Genomic DNA, 24894 nt, shown 5'->3' on the forward strand with positions numbered 1-24894 from the left:
AGCTGAATTTTCTGAACTTAAACTCTTAAATCTCATAGGGTATGATGAGCACTAAAGCATTATTTGACATTTAATTCGTTTGTGCTTTGTGTAATTCTTGCTGAAAATATTTTTAATTTACAGTAGAGTTAAATTTATGTTCTGAATATTACATAATATGAGATGAATAATGTTAGATGAAATTGATATAGTATATTGAAAATTGTAAATAAATTGTGTATGATTTACAGTGCACTCTAGCTAAAATCAGAAATGCTGTTTTTATATAAATTGTTTGTGACTTTTTTTGTAGTTTTGAGTTTTACCATGGACCAGATTTTAAATCGTGAGTATTAAAAAACCGTGAGCAATTTTGTTCGTTCAAAAACATAGCTAGTGGCCTGACGTTGCGACCCTTAGCTGAGTCTTTGAAGGCTGAGAAAGTTTCTGCTAGAGTAAAAATGTCAGACCACTAACTCTTTTTTTTGCATTTATACCATATATGTGCTTTTGGTTGGTAAGTAGTTTGCAACAGTTCGTTCTATTTTCCCAATGCCAGGCCTCATACTTCACAGAGGCAATGAAAGGGCATTGCCTTCATGCCCCCTGTGCCCAATTTCAGAGAGCTGCTAAGCAAATGTTTTCGCTTAGCAGCTCTATGAAATTGGGCCCTGATCATTGCCCCTTGAAATGCTTCAGTAGAAATTTACAATTTCCTCATAGGGTACTGAGGAGATAATGCCTTGGTGCCCTTGCCCTTTCAAAAACAAAAGAAAACAAGCCTACAATTGTACTCCCAACTCCTTATTGCATTGTCAAAGGAAAGTCCATCATGTTGGACAAGAAAATTCCTTTCCATCTTCAAGTTTTCCAAAAGTATACTACATCTTGAATCTAACATTCTTCGTCCGAATAATTGCCTTTAATTGATGACTCTCGTTTGAATTACAGAGTAACAGCAACTGGATTGATAATTACTGGATTGTAAAAGAATGGACTGAAGCCAAGATTCACTTGCAAGTTACAGAAGCCAAGGTATACACATTTTGTTTATTAAAAATCAATTAAATGGTATATGTACTTTTTCCTAACAAAAAACACAATATCCACAGATATACATTAAACTTACACAGTTTGAAGATTATGATAGTAGAAAGCTTCCCTTGAAATTTAACTTACTGAGGTGCTGTAGTTTTTGAGTAAAAGTAATAATTTTCGTCTCGGTTTTAGCATGTAAAAACGTATTAACCAGTTATGATATGGTTTTGGTATAATATCATAACTGGTTAAGGGGATTTTACATGCTAAAATAGTTTTGGTCTCATGAGACCAAAACTATTTTGTGACTTGTTTTACTCATTTCTTAAAACTACAGCACCTCAGTAAGTAATATTTGAAGGGAAGCTTTCCACTATCATTATCTTCAAACCCTGTAAGTTTAATTTAAATCTGTGGACATTTTGAAAAAGTACCAATTCCTTTAAACGGGGAACCACACGTGTGCACAATCATACCAGGCTTCTTTTATTTAGATTGCTGCAATCAAAATAAGCAACAGTGATTCAAATGCTATTGATATTTGTTGTGTGTTTCAACAGGTTTTTTTTACACATAAATATTTGTGTTTATTGTTTACCACTTGCTTTTTCTGTATGCTGTCTGCCTCTCTAAAAAATAATAAGAAGATAAATAATATTGAAGTCTTATACAGCGCACGTATCTACCAAACAAGGTACTCAAGGCGCTGAGTATATACAAACTTTCAGAAAGATAGGTTATTGAAGTTGTGAATTCTGAGACCCAATTATGTAGCACATTATTAAGGTCAACAAGGGGCTTGGGGGAATTTAGCAGCCACAGCTAGGAGTACCGGAGCGAACCCCATCTCTTTAATTGCACTGGGTTCTTTTTTACACAAAACATGGGACCAACGGCTTTATGTCCCATCCAAAGGACGAAGCAACAGTTAAGTGTCTTGCTTATGGACACGAGTGTCACGGCTGGGGATTCGCATCCACACTCTGCTGATCAGAAACACTAGAAATGTATATCTCTTTCTCTTTCTGTATATCTCTGTCTCTCTTTCATGTATTTGCACTGGACTGCTTCTTTTACACTTACATTTATATACCTGTTGATGTGTATTGTGTTTTCTTTTAGCCGCTGTGAAATATTCTGCATGAGTAGCAGAACAGTAACAAGAACAACAGTAGCCATTGTTGGTGAAAAAAGAAATAAATAATTGTAAGTATGTGATATTATTAATCTTTGGTTTGACCCTTACACTGATGATTGTAAGCATCGAATTCTAAGTACTTTCCCGAGCTCGGTGAAAAAAATCATCGGCATATAACTTGGATTGGATTCGATCCCCTTACCATTGCAATTCCATAGCAGTGTCTATTAACTAGACCACCAAGATTTCCCTGTAGCTTGAGGCAGTTTGAATTCTATGTTTTAGCATGGATACTGCAATAAGTTATGCAATTGATAGATTCGAACCCACAACCTTTGCAATTCTAGAGCAGTATCATACCAACTAGACTATCCAGATTGCCCGATAGCTATTATTGTGGATATTATTGTGTCAGCAAACAGTTTTTTTGAAGTTCATTGGCATAAGATAAAGATGTCCTCATCATTGTGTGAACAAACACCTGACTAGACTTAAACTTCCATTATCAAGATAAATTCACTGGCTCTGTTGATTAATAGACGTCCGTGGGAGTTGCATTGGGCTAGTTTTTGTTCAGGTTCATGCAAGGAAAGTTTAGCAGTTGAACCTGGATTTAAAGACACTGGACACTATTGGTAATTGTCAAAGACTAGCCTTCACAGTTGGTGTATCTCAACATATGTATAAAATAACAAACCCGTGAAAATTTGAGCTCAATCGGTCGTCAAAGTTGCCAGAAAATAATGAAAGAAAAAAACACCCTTGTCACATGAAGTTGTGTGGTTTCAGATATTTGATTTCGAGACCTCAACTAACTTGGAGGTCTCGAAATCAAATTTGTGGAAAATTACTTCTTTCTCGTAAACTACGTCACTTCAGAGGGAGCCGTTTCTCACAATGTTTTATACTATCAACCTTTCCCCATTACTCATTACCAAGTAAGGTTTTATGCTTATAACTATTTTGAGTAGTTACCAATAGTGTCCACTGCCTTTAACATATCTCTATCAAAGACTCATGTTCTTTTCAGAAATGTAAGTTTCTGTCATGAGAAACATTTTGGATGATGAGATGGGTGGTTTGGTTTGCTTTATAGTGGTATCTTTCCTCGCCTTTCAATTCAACAAACATTAATGTTTGTTGATGTTGTACATTCTATGTTTTAGCATGGATACTGCAATAAGTTATGCAATTGACAAATAGTACATTTTAAATTTGCATCGGGATAAAGAATATTTATAGAGTTGTAACCAAAGGTTCTTTTCAGAACCACCCCAACTCATTAGAGATAGTCATTACATGGTGTTACCGCAAACCTTTCTATACCGTATTTCCACCATGCAAAGTTTCAAATTCTACTGATGTTGTACATGTACATGTAATAATGTAGTGATGTACTAGTTAAACCCCACAAAGTGAACAAGCATTCTCCTGAAGACGAGCAGAGTACACTGTTCAAAGCCTCAAGACCTAACCGGTTCTTTTCAGAGCCAACACTCCCTTAAAGGGATTTTACACGTGCTTGTACGCCCTAATTTACTATTCATATTTATATTTATAGTTACTTTTGAATAAACATTTTTCTTATACTAATTTGAATACAAGTTAAACCAACATTACTCTTGTCTTTGTAAGTCTATGTAAATCGGATGTTTCAAAGTTCACAAATATGAAAAACCTATTTATACACTTAATTATGCCAATGACTGATAACGGCCAAATGTCCATGTGCCGAAGATCGGTCAAACGGATGTAATTTAGCCATCTGTGGACCGGTTTTGCCTCATGAACTTGTTTGAACTCCCCTATCTCAGACAAAAAAATATACATTTTAGTTATTGGTTTCATCACTGATGTTTGAAGACCAATATTTTGCGACTTTGCGATTCTAGGGTAGTGTCATATACCAACTTGTTGGTTATGGGTTTGAATCCCACGCGATTAAAATGCCCTTGATTCGTTTCACAACCCTTGAAGTCTGTAGAAGTTGCATTAGTGGCGTGTCATGGCCTAGCGGTTAAGAAACCAGAATTCAAATTCTGGTGTTTTGTGATCAGAGTGTGGGTTCGATACCCAGTTGTTTTACACGGTTTCCTTAAGCGAGACACCCAACCATGATGCTTCAACCTTTGGAAGGGACATAAAGCCGTTGGTCCCGTGTGTTGTGTAATGCATGTTAAAAAAAAACAGTGCACTTATTGAAATAAGAAGGGGTTCACCAGGGTGTTCCTGGTTTGGCAGCATATTGCGCTACTGCACCTTATAGCTATTACATGGTGTTATGTAAAAGGAGTAGGTCTCATAATTCAAAACGTAGTCCCACATACATAATTCATTGAACTATAAATAATCAACTAATCAAACAAACTTTTTGTGAGAATTAGGTTGAGAACACAATTCTATCTAGGGCGGCAAACTTTGTCAGTTTCTTGCCAATAAGAACAACCTTATTTACTCACAATCATAAAAGGCACCTGTTTTGTCTCACACACAGAGATCTGCAGATAATTAAAAGCATATAAATATGAGTGTCTCATCTTGGGATGGTCATTCGGGAGTGGAGTTTTGCGGCTGACCATTCATTGTACCTCTCTCACCATGATGCTACGTTCACTCTTTGTGTTACTGGCAACCTTCATTGCCTGCAATGCCAACTTGAATGGTAAGTATTACCAGTTTATATCATGACTCTACTGTCGCTAAGAAAAATTACTAGCATGGGAAATGAGCCTCAGAAATTCAGTATAGCTCAAAGATTATAAAGTGCGTAAGGTGCAAGACTTCCAGCAATGCCAATTTTGGGGGTAAGTGTATCACTCCTGCAGTTCATATCACAACTTAAGTTTTGCAAAGCTTCATACACCACTAAACCACTGATTTCTGTTTCCCTTAATAATCAGTAATCCAATTTGATTTCATTTGAAGATTGTGGGCAACCAGCCCATCCACCCGATGAATCACGTGTTGTGGGAGGACACGAAGCCCAGGCCAACTCTTGGCCATGGCAGGTTAGTCTTCAACTCAAGCAGTACGATGGTACTAACTTGCATTGGTGCGGTGGATCGCTCATACACTACAATTGGGTCGTAACAGCAGCTCACTGTGTAGAGGGGTAAGTGTGAAGAAATAACTCAACATTTCACTAGGCTTTTGATCTGAGCACTATAGACCTTTATCACGGTGTGGCCATCTTGATTTTACTCCATTCCAACTCATTGTAACCAAACTGAGGCAGGACGAAATAATAGTGTGGTGCCATATTTGCGTAATGAATGTTGGCATGCATTACTATTGTTGGAAACAGGGAGTATGACCAAGATGGTGACAGTGTGATAAAGGTCTATTGGGCTTGCAAATCAAGTCTACAAGTCTACTGCACTGTGAAATTAGACTTGCTACTTTGCAAGGTTGCCAATCATGGAATGATTTGATAACCTCAAAACACTATATACATCGTTCCCTCGATCGTTATTTTGATCTGGGCGCTTTACAGAGTGTGGTGATTTCATGATTTCATGATTGCTTTATTTAGCTCTATTGAAGCCATCGAGATACGCACCCAAACAGAAATTCAGGCTACAACCTCGTATCCCCCTCCCTCCCCCATCTGCAACGGTCTAACGTGACTACTCCCCTGAACAAGAGGTCATGTGGGTTTCTTTAAATTGTGTACAAGCTTTTAGACGCCTTTCTACCAATAGACCCCTTGCTAACGCGAAACACTACCGGGACGCCGAGGTTGCACGCTTGTTTTTACGCACAAATCGTTTGCCTCCTTTGACCCCAGTGAGGGTGCTTTTTGACCCCAGTGAGGGCGCTTTTTGACCCCAGTGAGGGCGCTTTTTGACCCCAGTGAGGGCGCTTTTTGACCCCAGTGAGGGCGCTTTTTGACCCCAGTGAGGGCGCTTTTTGACCCCAGTGAGGGCGCTTTTTGACCCCAGTGAGGGCGCTTTTTGACCCCAGTGAGGGCGCTTTTTGACCCCAGTGAGGGCGTTTTTTGACCCCAGTGAGGGCGCTTTTTGACCCCAGTGAGGGCGCTTTTTGACCCCAGTGAGGGCGCTTTTTGACCCCAGTGAGGGCGCTTTTTGACCCCAGTGAGGGCGCTTTTTGACCCCAGTGAGGGCGCTTTTTGACCCCAGTAAGCTTTTGATGTGACAAGCAAGGGCTCTATTCTTATTTGATTTTTTTTAATTTTATTTTTAGGAAGGAAGCTCCTTATTTATGGGAAGTCTGGCTTGGTGCACATGACAACAAAGTTCCTTCTGGCAGTGTTGTAGTGTCGAAAGTTGCAGGAATTTTCAAAAATCCATATTGGAATCCAAGCGGTCTTGTGAATGATATTGCGCTGATTAAATTAGCAACTTACTTCACCTTAAGTGACGAGATCAGCACTGTTTGCCTGCCTGCGAAAACTCACACAGCAGGGAATGGGTTCGTCACAGGCTGGGGAGAAATGCAGTACTATGGACAAGCAGGTAGGGTTCTTGTGCTTTTTATAAACCGTATTGAATATGACATCACCATTCAAATATCTGCCCTACAACATGGCGTCTGTGATGGTGTGCTGTGATGGTGTGCGTGATGGTGTGCTGTGATGGTGTGCGTGCATGTGCAGTAGCAATCAAACAAGTCATGCTGCGTGCTGTGTGCTTCATTGTTCTAATCGTTGTTCACTTTCACGATGGTAACGTTCTGATGTAGAAATGAATGATGTGCAATTTGTCAAATTTCCTTGTGTTTTTTGCTGTTGATCAAGAAAGCAAGATATTATTAAAACTCTCCGGTAAAGTATGCCACCTTCAGGCCACCATGGGAATATATGTGTTTGCTTTTTTGTAATTCACAAGAAAAGAAAAAAAATTAATGTTTCTTTCGTATTCCTTTTGCTGTTAACTGGCAAAGTATTTGCTGTGTTTTTTTTGTTTTTTTTAACAAATTTCACTCCCAATATACATTTTGCCTTTTACTTTCTAATGTTATATGTTCCAAATGCAAGTTTTCCCTTTTTACACCTGCACTTCTGAACTACCTGTTTATTGTTTTCCATAAACTGACAATGTTTCCACTGTTCAACAGAGTAGATATATACTATTAGTAATAGGGGTGTCCCTTCTATTTCTTCTAATTACTTCTTTCTCAAAAAGTTATTTCAGAGGGAGCTGTTTCTCACAATGTTTTATACTAGCCACCTCTCCCCATTACTCGTAATCAAGAAAGGTTTTATGATGATAGTTATTTTGAGTAATTACCAATAGTTTCCACTGCCTTTAAACAAGGTTTAATTTACACATATGATTTAAATACTAGGTTGGTATCCAGATAAGCTCCAACAGGTTTTGACACCAATAATGGACCATGACACTTGCGTAAAAGTTATGCAGCCATACTTTGTGGATGACGCCATGGTTTGTGCTGGATTCCCCAACCAGCAGAAGGGAGCATGCTCAGTAAGTACACACAGAATATTATACACTCTTAACCAGTCGGGCGTTATTAAGCCCATCAAATTAAAGTTCTACTGGTTTAGTCATCACAGTGTGTGGCTGAATCTCAGCCATGACGTTTGTGTCTTAGCTTTGAGCAATACACTTCCTTGTAATTGTTTCTCTTCACACAGGAGTATAAATGGGTACCTGCAAGGGTAGAGGTTGATATTGTGTTTGAAAAAGGCCTTGGAGCGCCACGGCAGCTCGGGGCTGTATACTGCCCAGATTACAGGATGTTTATGGCCCAATTACCAATCCACTTAATATAAAGCGAGATGATACGCTTTTGTAAAATGCGCTACATAAGAACCTGTTATTATTGTTCATTAACGAAATTTCAAAGAGCTGCTCGCACAATAAAAATAAACCAACACCAGTCTCGATTAACATAAAAAATAAAACCAGTCATATCCTGTGTGCTGTTTGTGATTTTTGATGTTAAGCTGTGTCTAAAAAAAGTATCAAACTCTAACCTGTTTCTTGCCTTTCTTTTTACAGGGAGACAGCGGCGGTCCATTTGTTGTTAAAACAGGAGGAAGATGGGAGCTTGCTGGGATCGTCAGTTGGGGTCTCATTCCTTGTGCACAGAACGGAATTCCTTCAATATACACTGATCCCAAAAAGTTTGAAAGTTGGATCTATACCACCATAAACTCGAATTAAAATAAACTGAAAAGATTTTCAGTTTCAGGGTACAGATCTACAGGGTGAGTTGAAAAGAAGTTGACTGAGACTTAAGATTTAAAACCATTACAGCAACTGGCACTCCAAACCCCAGTGAAGCACATTATAAACAAGCATTCTTTTCTGCTTACCCCCAAAAAAGAATGAAACAAATTGATCATTTCTGAGAGAAGTTATGCCTGTTTTACTGAAAGCACTCACGTTTGTAGTTGTCCATGGAATGCTAATGCTTGACTGAATCTACACAGCTTAAATGCTTGTCTTTGCATATTATTTTGTTTTGTCAAGTATTCCGTGGACAGCTTGCAAAGTGAGTACCTTTATTAAAGTAAACATAACTTCTTTTAGGATTGATAAATTTCTTTCATTCTTTTTTCCTAATAAGCAGGAGAGAGTGCTTGTTAAATATATGCTTTACTGAAATTTTGAGTGTCATCCGTTTGTTTTGAAGAAAAGAAATCACAAATTCCGGTCAACTTCTTTTCTTTAACCCTGTAATGCACATGATGCCCGATTGCCCCAATTCACCTAAAGTCGTCATAACTTCTGTGTTCATTTTTTGAAGTTTGATTCCCAGCTTGTATCTATTTGAAGCCTTTAATCTTAGTATGTTGCTTTTACTTGATAATTTGGGAGACTTTTGAACAATAATTGGCAGCAGCCAGGTATGTTTCCAATGTTAATATTAATTTTGGTTTTTAACCATACACCGATGTGTGTTAGCACTGTATACTCGGTACTTTCCCGAGTCCTGTGAAAAAATATCACAGGCATGTTACTCGGGTGGGATTCGAACCCACGACCTTTGCAATTCTAGAGCAGTGTCTGACCAAGTAGACTACCGAGGTTGCCCGGCAGCTAGAGGCAGTTCGAATCCTATGTTTTGGCAGCGGGTACCGCAACGATATAATAGATAATTTGCATCGGGGTTAAAGAATATTAATTTTGGTTTTCACCCATACACCGATGTGTGTTAGCACTGTATACTCAGTACTTTCCCGAGTCCTGTGAAAAAATATCACAGGCATGTTACTCGGGTGAGATTTGAAACCCACGATCCTTGCAATTCTAGAGCAGTGTCGTACCAACTAGACTACCGAGGTTGCCCGGTAGCTAGAGGTTTACGTATTTCAAAGCATGCACATTGGATTTACCTGGTAAGTCTGCTTCCACCTCGAATTATGAAGTTTTGAGGATCATTTTGGCAGGATGCCACTTTGTGAGTTTGATTTTTAGTAATGTCTGCTACAATGACTTGATTGGTCAGTTTTATGTAGCAACATCCAGTTGGGCAAACCCTGGTGCTATTGGGCTATTGGGCCATATGAAACTCATTGAGAATCGTGTATAGGTCTGCAACCTTTTACAAAACTACTTGAAAGCTTGTCTAATACCATATGACATTGCTAGACATTATTCAAATCACTGCTCACAATTGGTTTTGAAGCACTAATTCAAGTACAACAACAAACTAACTTTGAGTCGTTTTTCTGACGTAAATTCATCATTAATTTCAGCCTAACTACATTAATTTGCCAAAAATCAGTATTTTATTAGATTCTATAATCAATTAAGACAAATGAAACAATAACAAACACATAATATTAGTATTGAAGATATTTTTCATGATGAACACCTTTAATAAAATGTTCACAGTTGATTTAATTATTTGGTCTTAAAGTTTGTTTCTAATGTTCAGAGTCAGTGGCGTGCAGAGAGAGAGAGAGAGAGAGAGGCAGCCAGGAGACCCCCACCCCCAGAGTCCATAATAAGGATGTAGGCATGGGTAGCATTCACTGGGACCCTGCTAGTAGAGCAGAATGCATTACTTATCAACTTTTGACAAAGTAATTATTGTAAATAATAATAATAATAACCAATTCTTGTATAGCGCATTTCACTATAACCGTATCAATGCGCTTTACATTAGTGCCCTGGTCATAGGGTCAATAACATCCCTTTTTAATGTTTCTCAGCTCCCTTGGGAGTTTATACAATCTGGGAAACAGTTTATATCGCTCCAAAGGCTTTTTCATTCACAATATCAACCTCTACCCTCGCAGGTACCCATTTATACCCCTGGGTGAAGAGAAGCAATTATAGTAAAGTATCTTGCTCAAGGACACAAGTGTCATGACCGGGATTCGAACCCACACATATTATAGACAAAATAACAAACCTGTGAAAATTTGAGCTTGATTGGTCGTCGGATTTGCAAGATAACTATAAAAGAAAAAAACACCCCTGTCACAAGTAGTTGTGGCTTTCAGATGATTGATTTCGAGACCTCAAATTCTTAACTTGAGGTCTCGAAATCAAATTCATGGGAAATTACTTCTTTCTTGAGGGAGCCGTTCCTCACAATATTTTATACTATCAACCTCTCCCCATTACTCTGTTTAGCAAGTGAGGTTTTATGCTGATCATTATTTTGAGTAATTACCAATAGTGTCCACTGCTTTTAAGTGATACTGACCGAATTCAAGTTATCACACCATAAATCTTGCCTGCCCCATATTGGTAGTCGGATGCCCTTTTGTAACTGTGAAGGGCATATGTTTTTGGGGTTTTTTTCTTTCAATGTTATGACCCCTTTCATTGGCCACCATTGCTGAGGTTCCATCAATAGAAATGTGCATGTACCGCACATATCTCTCAGCCAATGATAGGTCTCTATTAACCTCAATGGGGGTGCTGTTTTGGCTTGTGACATCACATGCAAGGTGTCTGTTGCTTAGACTTAGCAGTATCTCAGATATAAATGATTCTCTGCAAGATTGTTACTGATATATATATAGCATCAGATTGCCACTTTAAGATAACCATATTTTGTTTTCCCAATCGTGTACTTTGGCTTTCATTTGTTTGGTTTGATAAGTTAATTGTTCTTTTATTTCTGCTTACATTGTGTCATGGGTGGGAAAAACCTCACATGGTGCTCAACGAAATCCAAAGTATTTATGAAGGATCCATACCTTATAAGAATTTGGTTACCATAAATAAAATGTTTCTGGTAACTTATACTTCATAACGGACTGCAAATTGTAGTAGGTTTATCTACATGTTATTTCTCTGCTTGCGTTTGCTGGTCTGAAGTCAAGGCAGTCATGAATGATGTGGCTGATGGGTTGTTGGCTGCTACACTGACACAAATGTGAGCTGGTAGCTCTGATGCTTTAAAGGAAAATGTTACAGTCCGAGCTAGTTCTAAAGGCCGAGTTACACTGCAGCGATAACGATAACAATCAAGACGCAAAGAGAGCGCAATCTATTGGTTGAATTGCTCCACACAGAATACGCACACGCTCATTCAACCAATGGACTGCGTTATCTTTGCGTCGTTATCGTTATCGTTCTCGTTATCGCTGCAGTGGGACCGGGCCTTAAGGCGATTGAGTTGGACCCAGGCCCCATAAGGAAGGTCCCAGCATATAGGTGTGAAGGATGGAGTTGTCTTCTTCTATTTGGAGCGGTGTCCTCGGTCTATGATGTTACAGCTGAGTTGTCTCCAGATCTCCCTGTCCCTCATTCATGTGGATATTTCTCCAGCAGTCACAAACCCAGTGTCTCTTCTGAGCAGATCGACATAGGTCAGGTGACCTCGACCTCTTTGGGCTAGACCTTGCTTAGGCTCCCAGAGGACAAGCTTGCTGGTTGGAAGCTCAGGGTGGCGATAGCAGTGCCCTGCAAACCCCACTCTTCTTGCGTAGGTTTTGGCACTAAGCTTGGGGAACCCGAGGTAGGGGTCTGTGGAGTTGGAATGAAATCATGGAGTCGAGTTGAGGATGTTGCCCAGACATTCCTCCCATCGATTGAAGGTCCATGATGGGGAAAGAGGGTGTGTGGTGACGATGTGGACTGCTTCTAAGGCAAAGTGCTTACGAGTCAACCTGCTGCCAATTTGTTGACCACAGATGGAGGACAGAAAGTCTCCATAAACTTCACTTTAAAATGTGAGATATAATACTTTCATATGGACTCTATCTATCTCTTTTAACTTTATTTTCTTTAAGGTTTTAAAATTGTATGGATTGCTTAGGGGGGTTAATTGTTAAGTACACAGGAGCATATTTCATATATAAATTGTCTGTATCATTAATATTAAAATGGGTGCACCACACCAATTTTCTTCCATAAATAACAAGAACTAATCAACCGAACAAATAACCTTTTTTTCAAGAACAATCCTATCTTTGACAAAAACAAACTTGTTTATGTTGTTTGCCCACAATCATAAAAGCACCTGTTTTGTCTCACACACGAAGATCTGCAGATAATAAACCGAGTATAAATATGAGTGTCTCATCTTGGGATGGTCATTCGAGAGTGGAGTTTTGTGACTGACCATTCATCGTACCTATATATCTCACCATGGCGCTACGTTCACTCTTTGTGTTACTGGGAACCTTCATTGCCTGCAATGCCAACTTGAAAGGCAAGTATTAAGGGAATAAAAGGTTAGCGAAGAGCTCGTGAACGGCAGTTTAAAACCGGCAGGGTCGTGGCCATGCAAGGTTTGAAACGGCCGTTTAAGAACTAGTCACTACTCTTTGATTTACATTCATAAAATGCCCTTTTGTCTAAAGGGCGAAACAGTTTAATAACTCTAGACAATCTACCACTTGTTTCCATTGCAAATTTTTGAAGTTTTTTGCAAATCTTCTGTGAAAATGTTTCGTGCGCGTCAGGTGGTGTGTATATGCCCTTTAATAATCAGTTTATTTGATTTGATTTGATTTCATGTGAAGATTGTGGGAAAACAGCGATTCCACCCAACGAATCACGTGTTGTGGGAGGACACGAAGCCACACCCAACTCCTGGCCATGGCAAGTTAGTCTTCGTCTCAAGCAGTACGATGGTAGTTATATGCATTGGTGCGGTGGATCGCTCATTGACAACCAGTGGGTCGTAACAGCAGCCCACTGTGTAGAGGGGTAAGTTTGAAGAAATAACTCAACATTTCCACTATTAACCCAATTCACCTGATGCCATCCTCAGAAAAATCTTGGATGCGCCATACTGGTGGGCAATGTCACTGTGCGTTATGTGGTGAACGTGGCACAGTCGCCGTGTGTGATGTGCGTGCAAAGGGTCATTAGGCCTTTGGTCGTACATGTAGCTACAGTTCTTTTGCAATCACCATGACTCCAAAAAGGTACCAAGTTAGCGTAGAAAAAGTTTTGTTCAAATCAAGCTAGTAAAAAGGCGCAATATAAAGACTTAATATTATTATTATTACTATTGTTTCTTGTTTTTCAGGAAGGAATCTCCTTATTTATGGGGAGTCTGGCTCGGTGCTCATGACAACAAAGTTCCTACAGGTGATGTGGTAAAGTCTGGCGTTTCAAAAATTATCAAAAATACATACTGGAATCCAGATGCTCTTGTCTACGATGTTGCGCTGATGAAATTATCAACTCCTGTGACCTTATCGGACAAGATAAACACTGTATGCCTGCCATCGAGTACACACACAGCAGGAAATGGGTTCGTCACAGGTTGGGGAGAAATGCAGTCTGATGGACAAGCAGGTAGGGTTCTTGTGCTTTTCTTTTCATAATTCACCTCTATGATGGTACTTTATACGTTCTACATACAAGTTCTTTGAGAAATTGTACATTTTTCTTTTCTACAGCTGCATTTCTGAACTCCCTGTAGCTTTGTTTTTTTCTGTAAACTTACAATCTGTCATCGTTCAACAAAACGTTAGTTCCCTCCCGTTAGTTGTTTTCCTTCTCCACCTTTTTGAAATCATCAATACCTTCGGTTTTTTCTAGACCTCATCTACAGGCTCCTGTTAAAGTCACTCTGTGATGTTGAAGCAAAAGGGTGTACAAAACGCACACTGCTCTATAATGTATGATAGAGCCAAGGCCTGGATTTGGAAGAGAGATCCCCCCCCCCCCACGGCCTTCTGGACTTGTATTGTGATGGACAGAAAAAATAAGTTGCACAAATTGTGTACTGCTATGACTGGGTGAAATGCATTGAACAATTATTATTTTATTTATACAATTTGAATACTAGGTTGGTATCCAGATAAACTCCAACAGGTTATGACACCAATAATGGACCATGACACTTGCAAAAAGGTCATGTATTGGCACAACATCGACCATACCATGATTTGTGCTGGATTCCCCAACGGGATGAAGGGAGCATGCTCAGTAAGTATACACACAAAAACATAATACACTTTACCAACTGGGCGTCAAATGGCTGCATTAAATTTAAATTCTGGTGGATTAATCATCGGAGTGTGGTCAATCTCGGCCATGACACTTGTGTCCTTGAACAATACACTTCCCTATAATTGCTTCAGCTAGAGGTATAAATGTGTACATGCGGGGTAGAGTCTGATATTGTGTTTAGAAAAAGGCTTTGAGCCCCATGGCAGCCCAGCGCTGTATACTCCTCATATAACAAAAACGTTTTTGGTTCGTTGACCCATTTCTTGCCTTTCTATTTACAGGGAGACAGCGGCGGTCCATTTGTTGTTAAAACAGGAGGAAGATGGGAGCTTGCTGGGATTGTCAGCTGGGGTCTCATTCCTTGTGCACAGTACGGCATTCCTTCAATATATGTTGATCCCAAAATATTTGAAAGTTGGATCTACTACATCATGAGCAATAATTAAAATAAACTTCAAAGGTTTCCGGTTTCAGTGATCAGAGTCAATGCACATAATACCAAATGGACCCTTTTATGAAATATGTAAATTGCACATAGCCCGTGCGCACTAACACTTTGGTTGGCAAAAACGAGGGAACATCAAGCAGTTTTGTATACAGCTAATGGCTGCGTGAGGCAGACGCGATTGTGCGTCTGCTTAGTGCTCAACTCTATGGTGTTTGGAGTGGGTGAACCTCCCCCCATAGTTTTTCTTTTCTAAATTTTGAGGATTATTGGCAGCATGTCTTTGTGAGTTTAATGTCTGCTACAATGACTTGATTGGTCAGTTATGTGTAGCAATATTCAGATGGGCAAACCCTGGTGCTATTCGGCTATGTCACATTCTATCAGACTATTGCAAAGGTGTGCTGCCTTTTACAAAACTGCCATGTGACATTGTAACTGTAGCACAAGACTTTCTTCAAATTACTGCTCATAATTGGCACTAATTCAAGTAGAACAACCGACTAAATCTATGTCATTTTCCTGACATAATTTCATCATTAGTTTCGTTTTAATTAAGCCAAACTAGATTGCAAAAAAAAAACAGATTTTATTTTATAATCAGTTATTAGGCAAATGATACATTGACAAAAACAAAATGTAAGTATTGAAAACATTGTTCATGATGGGGAATTTTAATAAAGTACCTACAGTTAATTTATCTGATCTTAGCATTTCTTTCCATTGTATAGAGTCAGTGGCAAGCAGAATGACAGGCAGCCTTGAGTTCCCAGTTGCCCCTGTCCCACAAATGGCAGTGAAGAAAACAAATTTACTACAGCTTTTCAAAACAGTTTAGACTGTTAATAGATCACTTCACTGTATTATTCAGTCCATTAAATGACAGACCAATGGGTAGTGCACCAAGATGCATGTGAAATCAGTATGAGGTGTCTGTCCAATGATGTTTTGACCACTCATCAAGCCTTTTACCTCGGACCTGTATTTTTGTTGGTATTTTTTTACAAGATATCACTTAACATCACAAGGCCGGATAGCCACTTCAAGGTAAGGGCTACATTTTAACGATTTGGCTTATCAACCCAAATCAAATGCCACCAGGGGCACGTTGCCACCAGGGGCACGTTGCCACCTACTTCTGGGGCTGAAACAGGGTTACTCCCTTCTTAGTCCATAAGGTTGTAGGCCTGGATATCATCCACTAGGAGCCTGGTTGGTAGAGCAGAATGCACTTCTTTCCCAACTTTTTACAAACTAATTATGGTGAAGTGTCATGACAAGTTCAAACCCACATCGCACCAACTCTTTGTAGAGAAGACTATGACAAAATTTCAGTTGTAGCTGTTGGCGGGTAAACCTATGCACTGCAGTCGGGAAGGAACTGATAAACCCAATCCACAAGCAAGGCTCTGGGTCTGGGCATCGAACTGGGGTCAACAGAGGTGAAAGGTGGGGACAGAAACCACGGAGCAAAGTTGACTGCCCTTAATGTGGCACGGCACATATCTCTCAACCAATGATAGATCTCCTTTGACCTCAATGGGGGCGCTGTTTTTAGCTTGTAACATCACTTGCAAGGTAAATGTTACTCTCTAAATGTAAAAGAGTAAAAACATCACTCTTTACATTTCGAGTGGTCCCGCAAATGGATTTTAAAAAAAAGTGGTGGTTATTTGACTCTTTTAGAGGGGTTTCACTCCAGGACAGAGTGAAAAATCACTCGACAAGATGTAAACTTCAATCTAAAAGAGTGGAAGACTATTTGAAAAAAGAGTTGCCCCTCATATGGTTTGTCAAAGAGTGTTTTTTTACTCTTTTGCATTTAGGGAGTACCTAGACTTAAGCAATATCTCAGATGTAAATGATTCTCTACAAGATTGTTACTGGTCTCAAGAACCAACTATCAAATAGAATTAATCATTATTTTTCCCAATTGTGTACTTTGGCTTCCAATTGTTCTGTTTGATAAGGTAATTAATCTTTTATTTCTCCCTTTTCTGTGTCATGCGTGAGAAACTCACATGATGCTTTCAACAAAATCCAAAGTTGAAATACTTTTAAGAATGATAATCACAAAGATAAATGTTGTTTTTGCTGCAATTTTACATGTACTGGTGTTTCAATTCAAGGCTAAACAACTGCTAAATAATGGTGTCCCCAATGTGGAGGGGTTCCTAATATGAGGGAGCCCTTATGAAAGTGTCACTTTTTAAAGTCTTTTACTTCAGGTTTGTTTAAACATTGTTGCCGTTTTTTTATACTCTTTCAGAGTCAAATTTAAAATGTAACATCATACAACAAATGGGTCCATACCAAAAAGTAATTTTGTTATAATAATAATAATAGACCGTTTTTATATAGCGCTTTTCACGCCGGAGGGCGTCTCTCAAGCGCTCCAGGTTATCGTTCAAATGGTCTCATTCAATTTCTTTTTGAGTTAATATCGACATCCAAATTCAGGAATGCACTATTAACATTTAGTGTACATTAATGAAAAGACCCATGTACTTGACATAAGTTGCCGTTAGATTTCCATAACTAACAAGAATTTATCAACCAAACAAATAACATTTTAGGTTAAGAACAATGCTATCTATGACATTGTATGATGACAAAGATTTCACAATTCATTGCTATTGGATAAAACTTGTTCATGTTGTTTGCTCATAATCATCCACCTGTTTTGTCTCACACACAGAAATCTGAAGATAATAAAACAAGTATAAATATGAAGTTCTCATCTTGCGATGATCATTCTGGGGTGGAGTTTCTTGGTTAACCATTCATCATACTTCTAGCACCATGGCGCTGCGTTCACTCTTTGTGTTACTGGCAACCTTCATTGCCTGCAATGCCAACTTGAAAGGTAAGTATTACCAGTTTATATTGTGACTCTTTTTTGCAAAGAAAAAAATGACTAGCCTGGGAACTCCAGGTTTATAGTGGCCGGCTCTCTAACTGATCTATCCAGCCCAAAGATCACAGAGTGCCAAAGGCGCAAGATGGCCAGGTTGAAGCTTTTTCTATTGTTGGAATATGGAAACACACATGGGCGCCTTTTCAGCAAGCGAATGTTTTGTTACAACATCGATAGCAACGGTTATTAGCGAGCACTGATCTGTTCTTGCATCAAAATGGCTTGCTGAAATGGTGCATTTTGCATTAGCCTGCTTTGTGTTTGGCACTTTTTAGTATTTGATCTAACCCTGAAACATGTATTGCCAATTCCCCCCTATTGAGTCAATGTCTTTTTGGGGGGTGCCACAGGTTGAATGGTTTCCGGCGAGCACAATAAGACTACCAACATTTTAAGGCTAGTTCAGTTATAGTGGAGTGACAGTGCAGGTATCCGGACTTAAAGGGTTCAAATCTCTTTCTTGTGAAAAAAATTGTTCAACCCCAAATTATAAAAAAATTTCCACAGCAAGCTTCTTTGGTCATTCATTAGATATATATTTTCCCAAAATAGTTTTTGTGAGGGCCTGACGCTTGACTGTGTAAGTATGGGAATGATTGAGCTACCACCACTGACTAACTTTTCCTTTAATAACAATTTTATTTGATTTTTTGTTCAGATTGTGGGAAAACAGTGATTCCACCCAACGAATCACGTGTTGTGGGAGGATACGAAGCCACACCCAACTCCTGGCCATGGCAAGTTAGTCTGCGTGCCCTGAAACCAGATGGAACTTATATGCATATTTGTGGTGGATCACTACTTCATTTTCAGTGGGTTATAACAGCAGCTCACTGTGTAGAGGGGTAAGTGTGAAGAAATAACTCAACATTCCACTAGGCTTTTTGTGTAAGACCCTCTTGTGTTTCCAACAAGTGGTTAGACTGCAGGACTTGCAATCCCAAGGTTGTGAGTTCGAATCCCCCCCCCCAGCTAACTGCTGATTTTACAACGACTAGAATAAATATTGTCGTTTAGTTATTGATTCACAATTTCTTGATTTGTGCAATTCATAATCATAGACGTTAAAACAATGTTTGTATGAGAGAGATTGGCTGTTGCCAGCTTGGTTTTTATATCCCTGGTGCTGTGTTAACTCGTTACTACAGGGTTTGGGGGAAATGTTCATATTCATTTTGGGTTCTCGAACCCATGACCTTTGCAATTCTGGAGCAATTAAGACGGTATACTTGGTCTATGGCTGCTCTGTTAAAAGACAATGTTTTGTTCTGGTCAGATCGAAGCTTTGCAGTTTTCCAATCATCAGTTTTTTTCATTTAATGGGTGTTTTGTTTTTCAGGAAGGAGTCTGCTGATAATTGGGAAGTATGGATCGGTGCTCATGACAACAGAGTTTTAGAAGACGATGTGGTAGTGTCCAAAGTTTCAAAAGTTCTCAAAAATCCATTGTGGGATTCAAGCACCGTTAAGAATGATCTTGCACTGGTGAAGTTATCAGATTACATTGGCTTAACGGATAAGATTAGCACTGTATGCCTGCCATCGAAAACTCACACGGCAGGAAACGGGTTCGTCACAGGCTGGGGAGAAATGCAGACTGATGGAACACCAGGTGAGGTTTTTGTGATTTTCATTCATAGAATCATCCTCCATGCCATGGTAACAGGCTGACGCGATCTGGTACCAAACTAGCCTTAAGTTTTTACTTTCTCCTAGGAGTAACTAGTCCTCACGACCATCTTTGTGAAATGGACCCCAGGTTTTAGAAAAGCCCCTCCCCCTCATCATAGCCTTCTTGACTTGTGTTGTATTGACATCAGCAATGATAGGCATGCATCTGCTGATTTCCTTTTTTTTAAATCTCAGGTTTACCATTCAAAATTGAAATACACTACAAAATCATTTTAACGATTTAAAAAAAACTTCGTAATTTCCTCTTTTTCTGTTGAAGTAACAGTTGCATGCCTGAATAAGCTGCACATATTTTTGAATGTTAGGACTGGTTGGCATGCATCAAAACTGATTTATTTGTATATATATGATTTCACTACTAGGAAACTACCCTGATAAGCTCCAACAAGTTATGACACCAATAATGGACCATGCAACTTGCGTAAATGTTATGAAGCCGTACAACGTGGATGACTCCATGATTTGTGCTGGATTCCCAGATGGAGAAAAGGGAGCATGCTCAGTAAGTATACACGCAAAAAATAACACTCTGCTCAAGCACAAAGATAAGCAAAACACAAACTAGTTTTTATTTAAATTGGTTTTATCAGCCATTACACTGATGTGTATCAAGCCATAGAGTAATATATAAGAAATAGAGAGCGCACTGGTGATGCTTCTTGCACAATTGCGACGGGACGCAAGGAGACACGCCCCCACCATTCTGTATGCGCGTTGAATATGAAACACACGTTGGAGTTTGTGTTTATTGAACGCTACGCGATGCTGTTTTTTCAACTTACAAAATGGCCGCACAAACACATGCTTAGCAATGCCTGTTTTTTCAACTTACAAAATGGCCGCCTGCATGCATGCCAAGTTGGGTATATAGGCCAGTGCGCCCTCTAGTTCTTATATATTACTCTATGGTATCAAGCACTTTATATCTCAGTACTTTCCCGTGTTCTGTGGAAAAAAATCCACAGGAAAATCACGTGGGACTTGAGCTCACGACCATTGCATTGCTAGAACAGATGCCTTGCTGGACCACTGAGCTCGCTCAATAATTAGATGCAGTTGGAATCCTATGTGTGTTTGAATCCAATGTGTTTGCAGTTGGTACCGCAATGACTTGCAGGCATATTGGCCTTGCTACAGCAGATGTCTTACCACTAGATCAAGGAGCCAGCCCGAGGGCTAGAGGCAGGTCAGAATCCTTAGTAGTGGCCATGGCCCGAGTGGTTAAGAGCATCGAATTCAAGTTCTGGTGCTGATTCACCGGAGTGTGGGTTCAAATCCCGGTCATGACACTTGTGTCCTTGAGCAAGATACTTTACTGTAATTGCTTCTCTTCACCCAAGGGTATAAATGGGTACCTGCGAGGGTAGAGGTTGATATTGGTATGAAAAATCCACAAGCGCCTTACAGGCAGCTCAGGGCTGTATACTCCCAAGGGAGCCGAGAAACATTACAGGGATGTTATTGGCCCCATGACCAGGGCACTAATGTAAAGAGCATTGATACGGTTATTGTGAAATGCGCTATATAAGAATTTGTTATTATTATTAGTAGCGGTACCGCAACAATTTGCTTCTGTCAGTGATAAATAACATAATTTGATTTTACCAACACCGATGTGTACCAAGCACTTAATACACTTTCCCGAGTTCTGTGAAAACAAAATCCATGCACATTGGTGCAAGAGTAAAACCAAATTGTTTATTCCCCGATCATCCGTTAAAAAAGTTTTGATATATAAATAGTCATGTCATGTGTAGGCCTACTGTTTGAAAAGAAGATTGTTTATGTTCAACTGTGTCTGACAAACTTAACCCGTTTCTTGCCTTTCTGTTAACAGGGAGACAGCGGCGGTCCGTTCGTCGTTAAAACAGGAGGAAGATGGGAGCTTGCTGGGATTGTCAGCTGGGGTAAGATTCCTTGTGCACAGTACGGCACTCCTTCAGTATATGCTGATCCCAAGAAGTTTGAAACTTGGATCTATACGACCATCAGCAAGAATTAAAATAAACAACGTGAGAATATGCATCAATTGACCCAAATCATCTAACACCCGTTTCAAACAGGCGCTCCAGAGTCGCGCCGAACCAAGTAGATTAGGAGCGACTCTAGGTCGACCTAAATAAATGTTGGTTTCAAATAACATTTACATTGGCTCGGCACATGACAAGATCAACGTCTGAAACCAAGGCGCTCCAGAGTCATTCCGAATGACTGCAACAGTCAACATTTCGTCTTCCAGCGCGTCTACTGAGTTGCTCCTAATTGTTTCAGATGGGAATTTGTCATGTACTTATTTCAGAACTTGGTTCGGCGTGATTCTGAAGCGTCTGTCTGAAACGGGTGTAAGTCCTCAAGTCGCTTATTTAATGCACCCTGACATGGTTTTGTTGTTGATGTTTTGAAACAGTTTGTCTTCTTGTAAAAGTGTCTGAAAAAAAATACTATGAAACAGAGAAATTTAGCTTCCATATTTAAAATTTGAATTCATATCATGATCTATGCTTTGACCTTTTTAGTTTTGAGTTGAAATAGGTCTGATTTGTAGCCGTTTACAGCCGCCATGGGCATTTTCGAATAAGCCGTTTCCAGTTGATATGGTCATTGAAGGGTTGTGCTAAGTGATTATGCTCCTCTATTATCTGACCATCGCTGAGGAACTTTGCTCCTGCATGCTGGACCGGAAAATCTGGAGGAAAATCACTGGGCAGGCTCGAGCTTCTAGATGGCGCTCGACATGATGAGGGGTGGTTGTCGCTTCGGCTATCTTTTTTCTGAATTAAAATGTTTTGGATTTGTTGGCAATATGCCTTTTGCAAGGTGGATTTTGAAGAATATCTGGTACAACTTGATTGGTGACAACTGAACACTGGATTTCTCACACTAAAGACAGATTTGCTACATCAGATGGGACAAGCTTTACAGCAAACTTCCAGATCCTGGGCCCAATTTCATAGAGCTGCTTAAGCATTAAATATTGCTTACAATTTTCCTGCTAAGCACACCAAAGCAGGATACCGGTACCAGTTACATTTTGTACATTTAAAATCGTATGTATAAGCTTAATTTTGTTGTGCTTAGCAACATTTTGTGCTCAAGCAGCTCTATGAAATCGGGCCCTGGTACTATTGGGCCATACTCATTTATTCACAATTGTGTATAGGTTAGCAGCAAATTACAAACCTACGAGAAAGCTCGCCTAAATTGCAACTGTCTTGAGTGGTACATAACATTATTCAAATGATGGCTCACAGTTTTCTTTGAAGCACCAATCTTTAGTCGTTAGCGTTTAGTCGTTTTGCTGACCAACAATAATTAATTTCCTTATATCTAAACTCATTGCGAAAATGTGTGTTGTATTCGATTTTATAATCAGTTGAGTCTCGTTTACTGTTCATGAATACCTTTAATAAAACACTAACAGTTCATTTATCTTGTCTCAAAGTTTGTTTTCTTCAAATGTGCAGAGTCAGTTGCATAACCAGTTGCATTTAGAGCCCCAACAAGCCCCCCCCCCCCCCCCCCCCCCGCCACCACCACCCCACCTCACCTCAACAAATGCGAATTAAGAAAAAATACACCCATTTAAAAATAAAGGGGTTTTGTTCTGTTTTAGAGACTGGTAATTGCACTTCACCAGAACAAAGTTGACTGCTTCAATTATTTGGCACTGTCGATGTATATTTTTCTGTTCCTAGCCATAACTGGTAATTGTCAAAGACCAGTACTTTCACTTGGTTTATCCCATGTACATTAAATAACAAGCCTGTGAAAATTTGGACTCAATTGCATGGTCATTGATGTTGCAAGAATATGATGAAAGAAAAAAAACCTTGTTGTACAAAATAGTGTGCTTCTGGCCAGAAGTCTTGTATTATTTTAATGAGAAACAAATTACCTCTTTCTCAAAAACTGTATTACTTCAGAGATGACAAGCTCTTGTGGCTCGTTACCAAGTAAGGTTTAATGCTAATATATATTTTGGGTAATTACCACGTGTACAGTGCCTTTAAGAACAGCAATATTTTCTGCTTGAGCAGCTCTATGAAATTGGAATGTGTGGTTGGCACAACTTAACTTTATGTTTTGGTCATGTGTATAAAATTCCTGCACTTTTCTAAGTGCTACTTACTTGAGTCTTGCCAACTACAATTATATAAAATATTATTATTGTGTTTCCACTCTCATCAATTATTTAGTATTATTAATAACAAAAATGATTTATTTTTTTGAAAAGATACACGTTGATGAAAAGTTATTTGTACTTAAAATTTAAAGTCAGATTTTTATTTGATTAAACTTCCTTGTACATAGTAATTTTATGTATGAATATTTTAATGTGTGTATTGGGAGAATTTTGGTAATAAAGGTACAACACTATTTGATTTTTTGAAGAGCGATTAATTATTCCCTTGTTATTCTCAGGGCCAAAATTTGTATTCGAAATATTTAAGTTTATTTTAACACGGAATCCACATTTAATGTTTTATTATACTTCCTCTCTCATATTCCTTGTCACTACCACTTGGTCAAAATTATAAGAAGTAGCTGGACCATTCCTTCTACTGAAACGTATTTGAAATTGATTAAGTTTAATAAACATGAGAGAGGCCATATTATAGTGAGGCCTTCAGGCCCCCTCTTCCAAATGCTTCGTAGAATTTCCCTTTGCTCACATGTTTGACCACCCATCCCCTTTTTTATTCCCCTTTTAGATCAAAATATTGTTGTCTAGCCTACTGTTTGTTTTTTGGGTCACACTTTTCGTCTGCTGCTATGGAGGAAGGAATTCATACTACTGGCTGGACGCACGGTCACCGATTCTTGGTCTTGTGACCTGGCCCAATTTCATAGAGCTGCTAAGCACGAAATTTGCTTAGCATGAAATTTCTTCCTTGATAACAACAGGATTACCAACCAAATTTCCATGTGATTTTTCAGGATAAGCAAACAACAGCTGGTTACTAGTAAAAAGCAATATGCAACAAATAAAATTTGTGTTGGTAATCCTGTTTTTATCGGGCCAAAATTTCATGCTAAGCAAATTTTTGTGTTTAGCAGCTCTATGAAATTGGGCCCTGGTGCGCATGCTTGATATGTAAACAAGTTCAATTGATCAACTTTTAATTTCTCATTACCCCTTTAAAAAAAAACAGTGTTCCCTAAAGATGTGTTAATCATTAGATAGGTAGTATTGATCAATTCTAAATTCTCCCTACTTCCAGACACAAGCTATGATTTCTATACCATCGTATATTCCATTCTCTTAAGGGGTATTGTTCTCATCAGAAAATGCAAATCTACAAATTAATCATAATCCCGCCTTG

At 39.1% G+C, this 24894-nt stretch overlaps 3 protein-coding genes across 4 annotated transcripts; all 3 read left to right on the forward strand.

Annotated features, from left to right (window-relative positions):
• The first annotated feature begins 631 nt into the window (after window positions 1-631).
• On the forward strand, window positions 632-9990 carry LOC139943660 (chymotrypsinogen A-like). The gene is made up of 7 exons (XM_071940396.1): window positions 632-1014; window positions 2140-2223; window positions 4650-4817; window positions 5081-5267; window positions 6359-6630; window positions 7463-7602; window positions 8140-9990. The coding sequence occupies exons 3-7, from the start codon at window positions 4754-4756 to the stop codon at window positions 8302-8304; spliced, it is 828 nt and encodes a 275-aa protein (XP_071796497.1). The 5' UTR covers window positions 632-1014; window positions 2140-2223; window positions 4650-4753; the 3' UTR covers window positions 8305-9990.
• A 1791-nt stretch (window positions 9991-11781) lies between these two features.
• On the forward strand, window positions 11782-15401 carry LOC139943680 (chymotrypsin-like elastase family member 2A). Its single transcript, XM_071940428.1, has 6 exons — window positions 11782-12278; window positions 12591-12760; window positions 13074-13260; window positions 13586-13857; window positions 14354-14493; window positions 14799-15401. Exons 2-6 carry the CDS (start codon window positions 12697-12699, stop codon window positions 14961-14963), a joined length of 828 nt encoding a protein of 275 aa, XP_071796529.1. The 5' UTR covers window positions 11782-12278; window positions 12591-12696; the 3' UTR covers window positions 14964-15401.
• Window positions 15402-16752: 1351 nt separating this feature from the next.
• Window positions 16753-22995, forward strand: LOC139943669 (chymotrypsinogen A-like). 2 transcript variants are annotated; one of them, XM_071940416.1, is made up of 6 exons: window positions 16753-17289; window positions 17362-17828; window positions 18538-18724; window positions 19219-19490; window positions 19933-20072; window positions 21408-22995. In XM_071940416.1, the coding sequence occupies exons 2-6, from the start codon at window positions 17765-17767 to the stop codon at window positions 21570-21572; spliced, it is 828 nt and encodes a 275-aa protein (XP_071796517.1). In that variant the 5' UTR covers window positions 16753-17289; window positions 17362-17764; the 3' UTR covers window positions 21573-22995. The 2 variants fall into 2 exon arrangements, with proteins under 2 accessions (XP_071796517.1, XP_071796509.1); XM_071940408.1 differs by having other exon boundaries at window positions 16753-17828.
• Window positions 22996-24894: the final 1899 nt, after the last annotated feature.

Source organism: Asterias amurensis, chromosome 1, assembly GCF_032118995.1.
Source record: "Asterias amurensis chromosome 1, ASM3211899v1".
In the NCBI taxonomy this organism is placed as follows: domain Eukaryota; kingdom Metazoa; phylum Echinodermata; class Asteroidea; order Forcipulatida; family Asteriidae; genus Asterias; species Asterias amurensis.

Coding starts and splice junctions, on each gene's coding strand:
- LOC139943669 (XM_071940408.1), top strand. CDS start 17,765: ATGGCGCTGCGTTCACTCTTTGTGTTACTGGCAACCTTCATTGCCTGC. Junction 17,829..18,537: donor CTGCAATGCCAACTTGAAAG/GTAAGTATTACC, acceptor TTTTTTGTTCAG/ATTGTGGGAAAACAGTGATT. Junction 20,073..21,407: donor GAGAAAAGGGAGCATGCTCA/GTAAGTATACAC, acceptor TTCTGTTAACAG/GGAGACAGCGGCGGTCCGTT.
- LOC139943680 (XM_071940428.1), top strand. CDS start 12,697: ATGGCGCTACGTTCACTCTTTGTGTTACTGGGAACCTTCATTGCCTGC. Junction 12,761..13,073: donor CTGCAATGCCAACTTGAAAG/GCAAGTATTAAG, acceptor TTTCATGTGAAG/ATTGTGGGAAAACAGCGATT. Junction 13,858..14,353: donor GCAGTCTGATGGACAAGCAG/GTAGGGTTCTTG, acceptor TTTGAATACTAG/GTTGGTATCCAGATAAACTC.
- LOC139943660 (XM_071940396.1), top strand. CDS start 4,754: ATGATGCTACGTTCACTCTTTGTGTTACTGGCAACCTTCATTGCCTGC. Junction 5,268..6,358: donor GCAGCTCACTGTGTAGAGGG/GTAAGTGTGAAG, acceptor TTTTATTTTTAG/GAAGGAAGCTCCTTATTTAT. Junction 6,631..7,462: donor GCAGTACTATGGACAAGCAG/GTAGGGTTCTTG, acceptor TTTAAATACTAG/GTTGGTATCCAGATAAGCTC.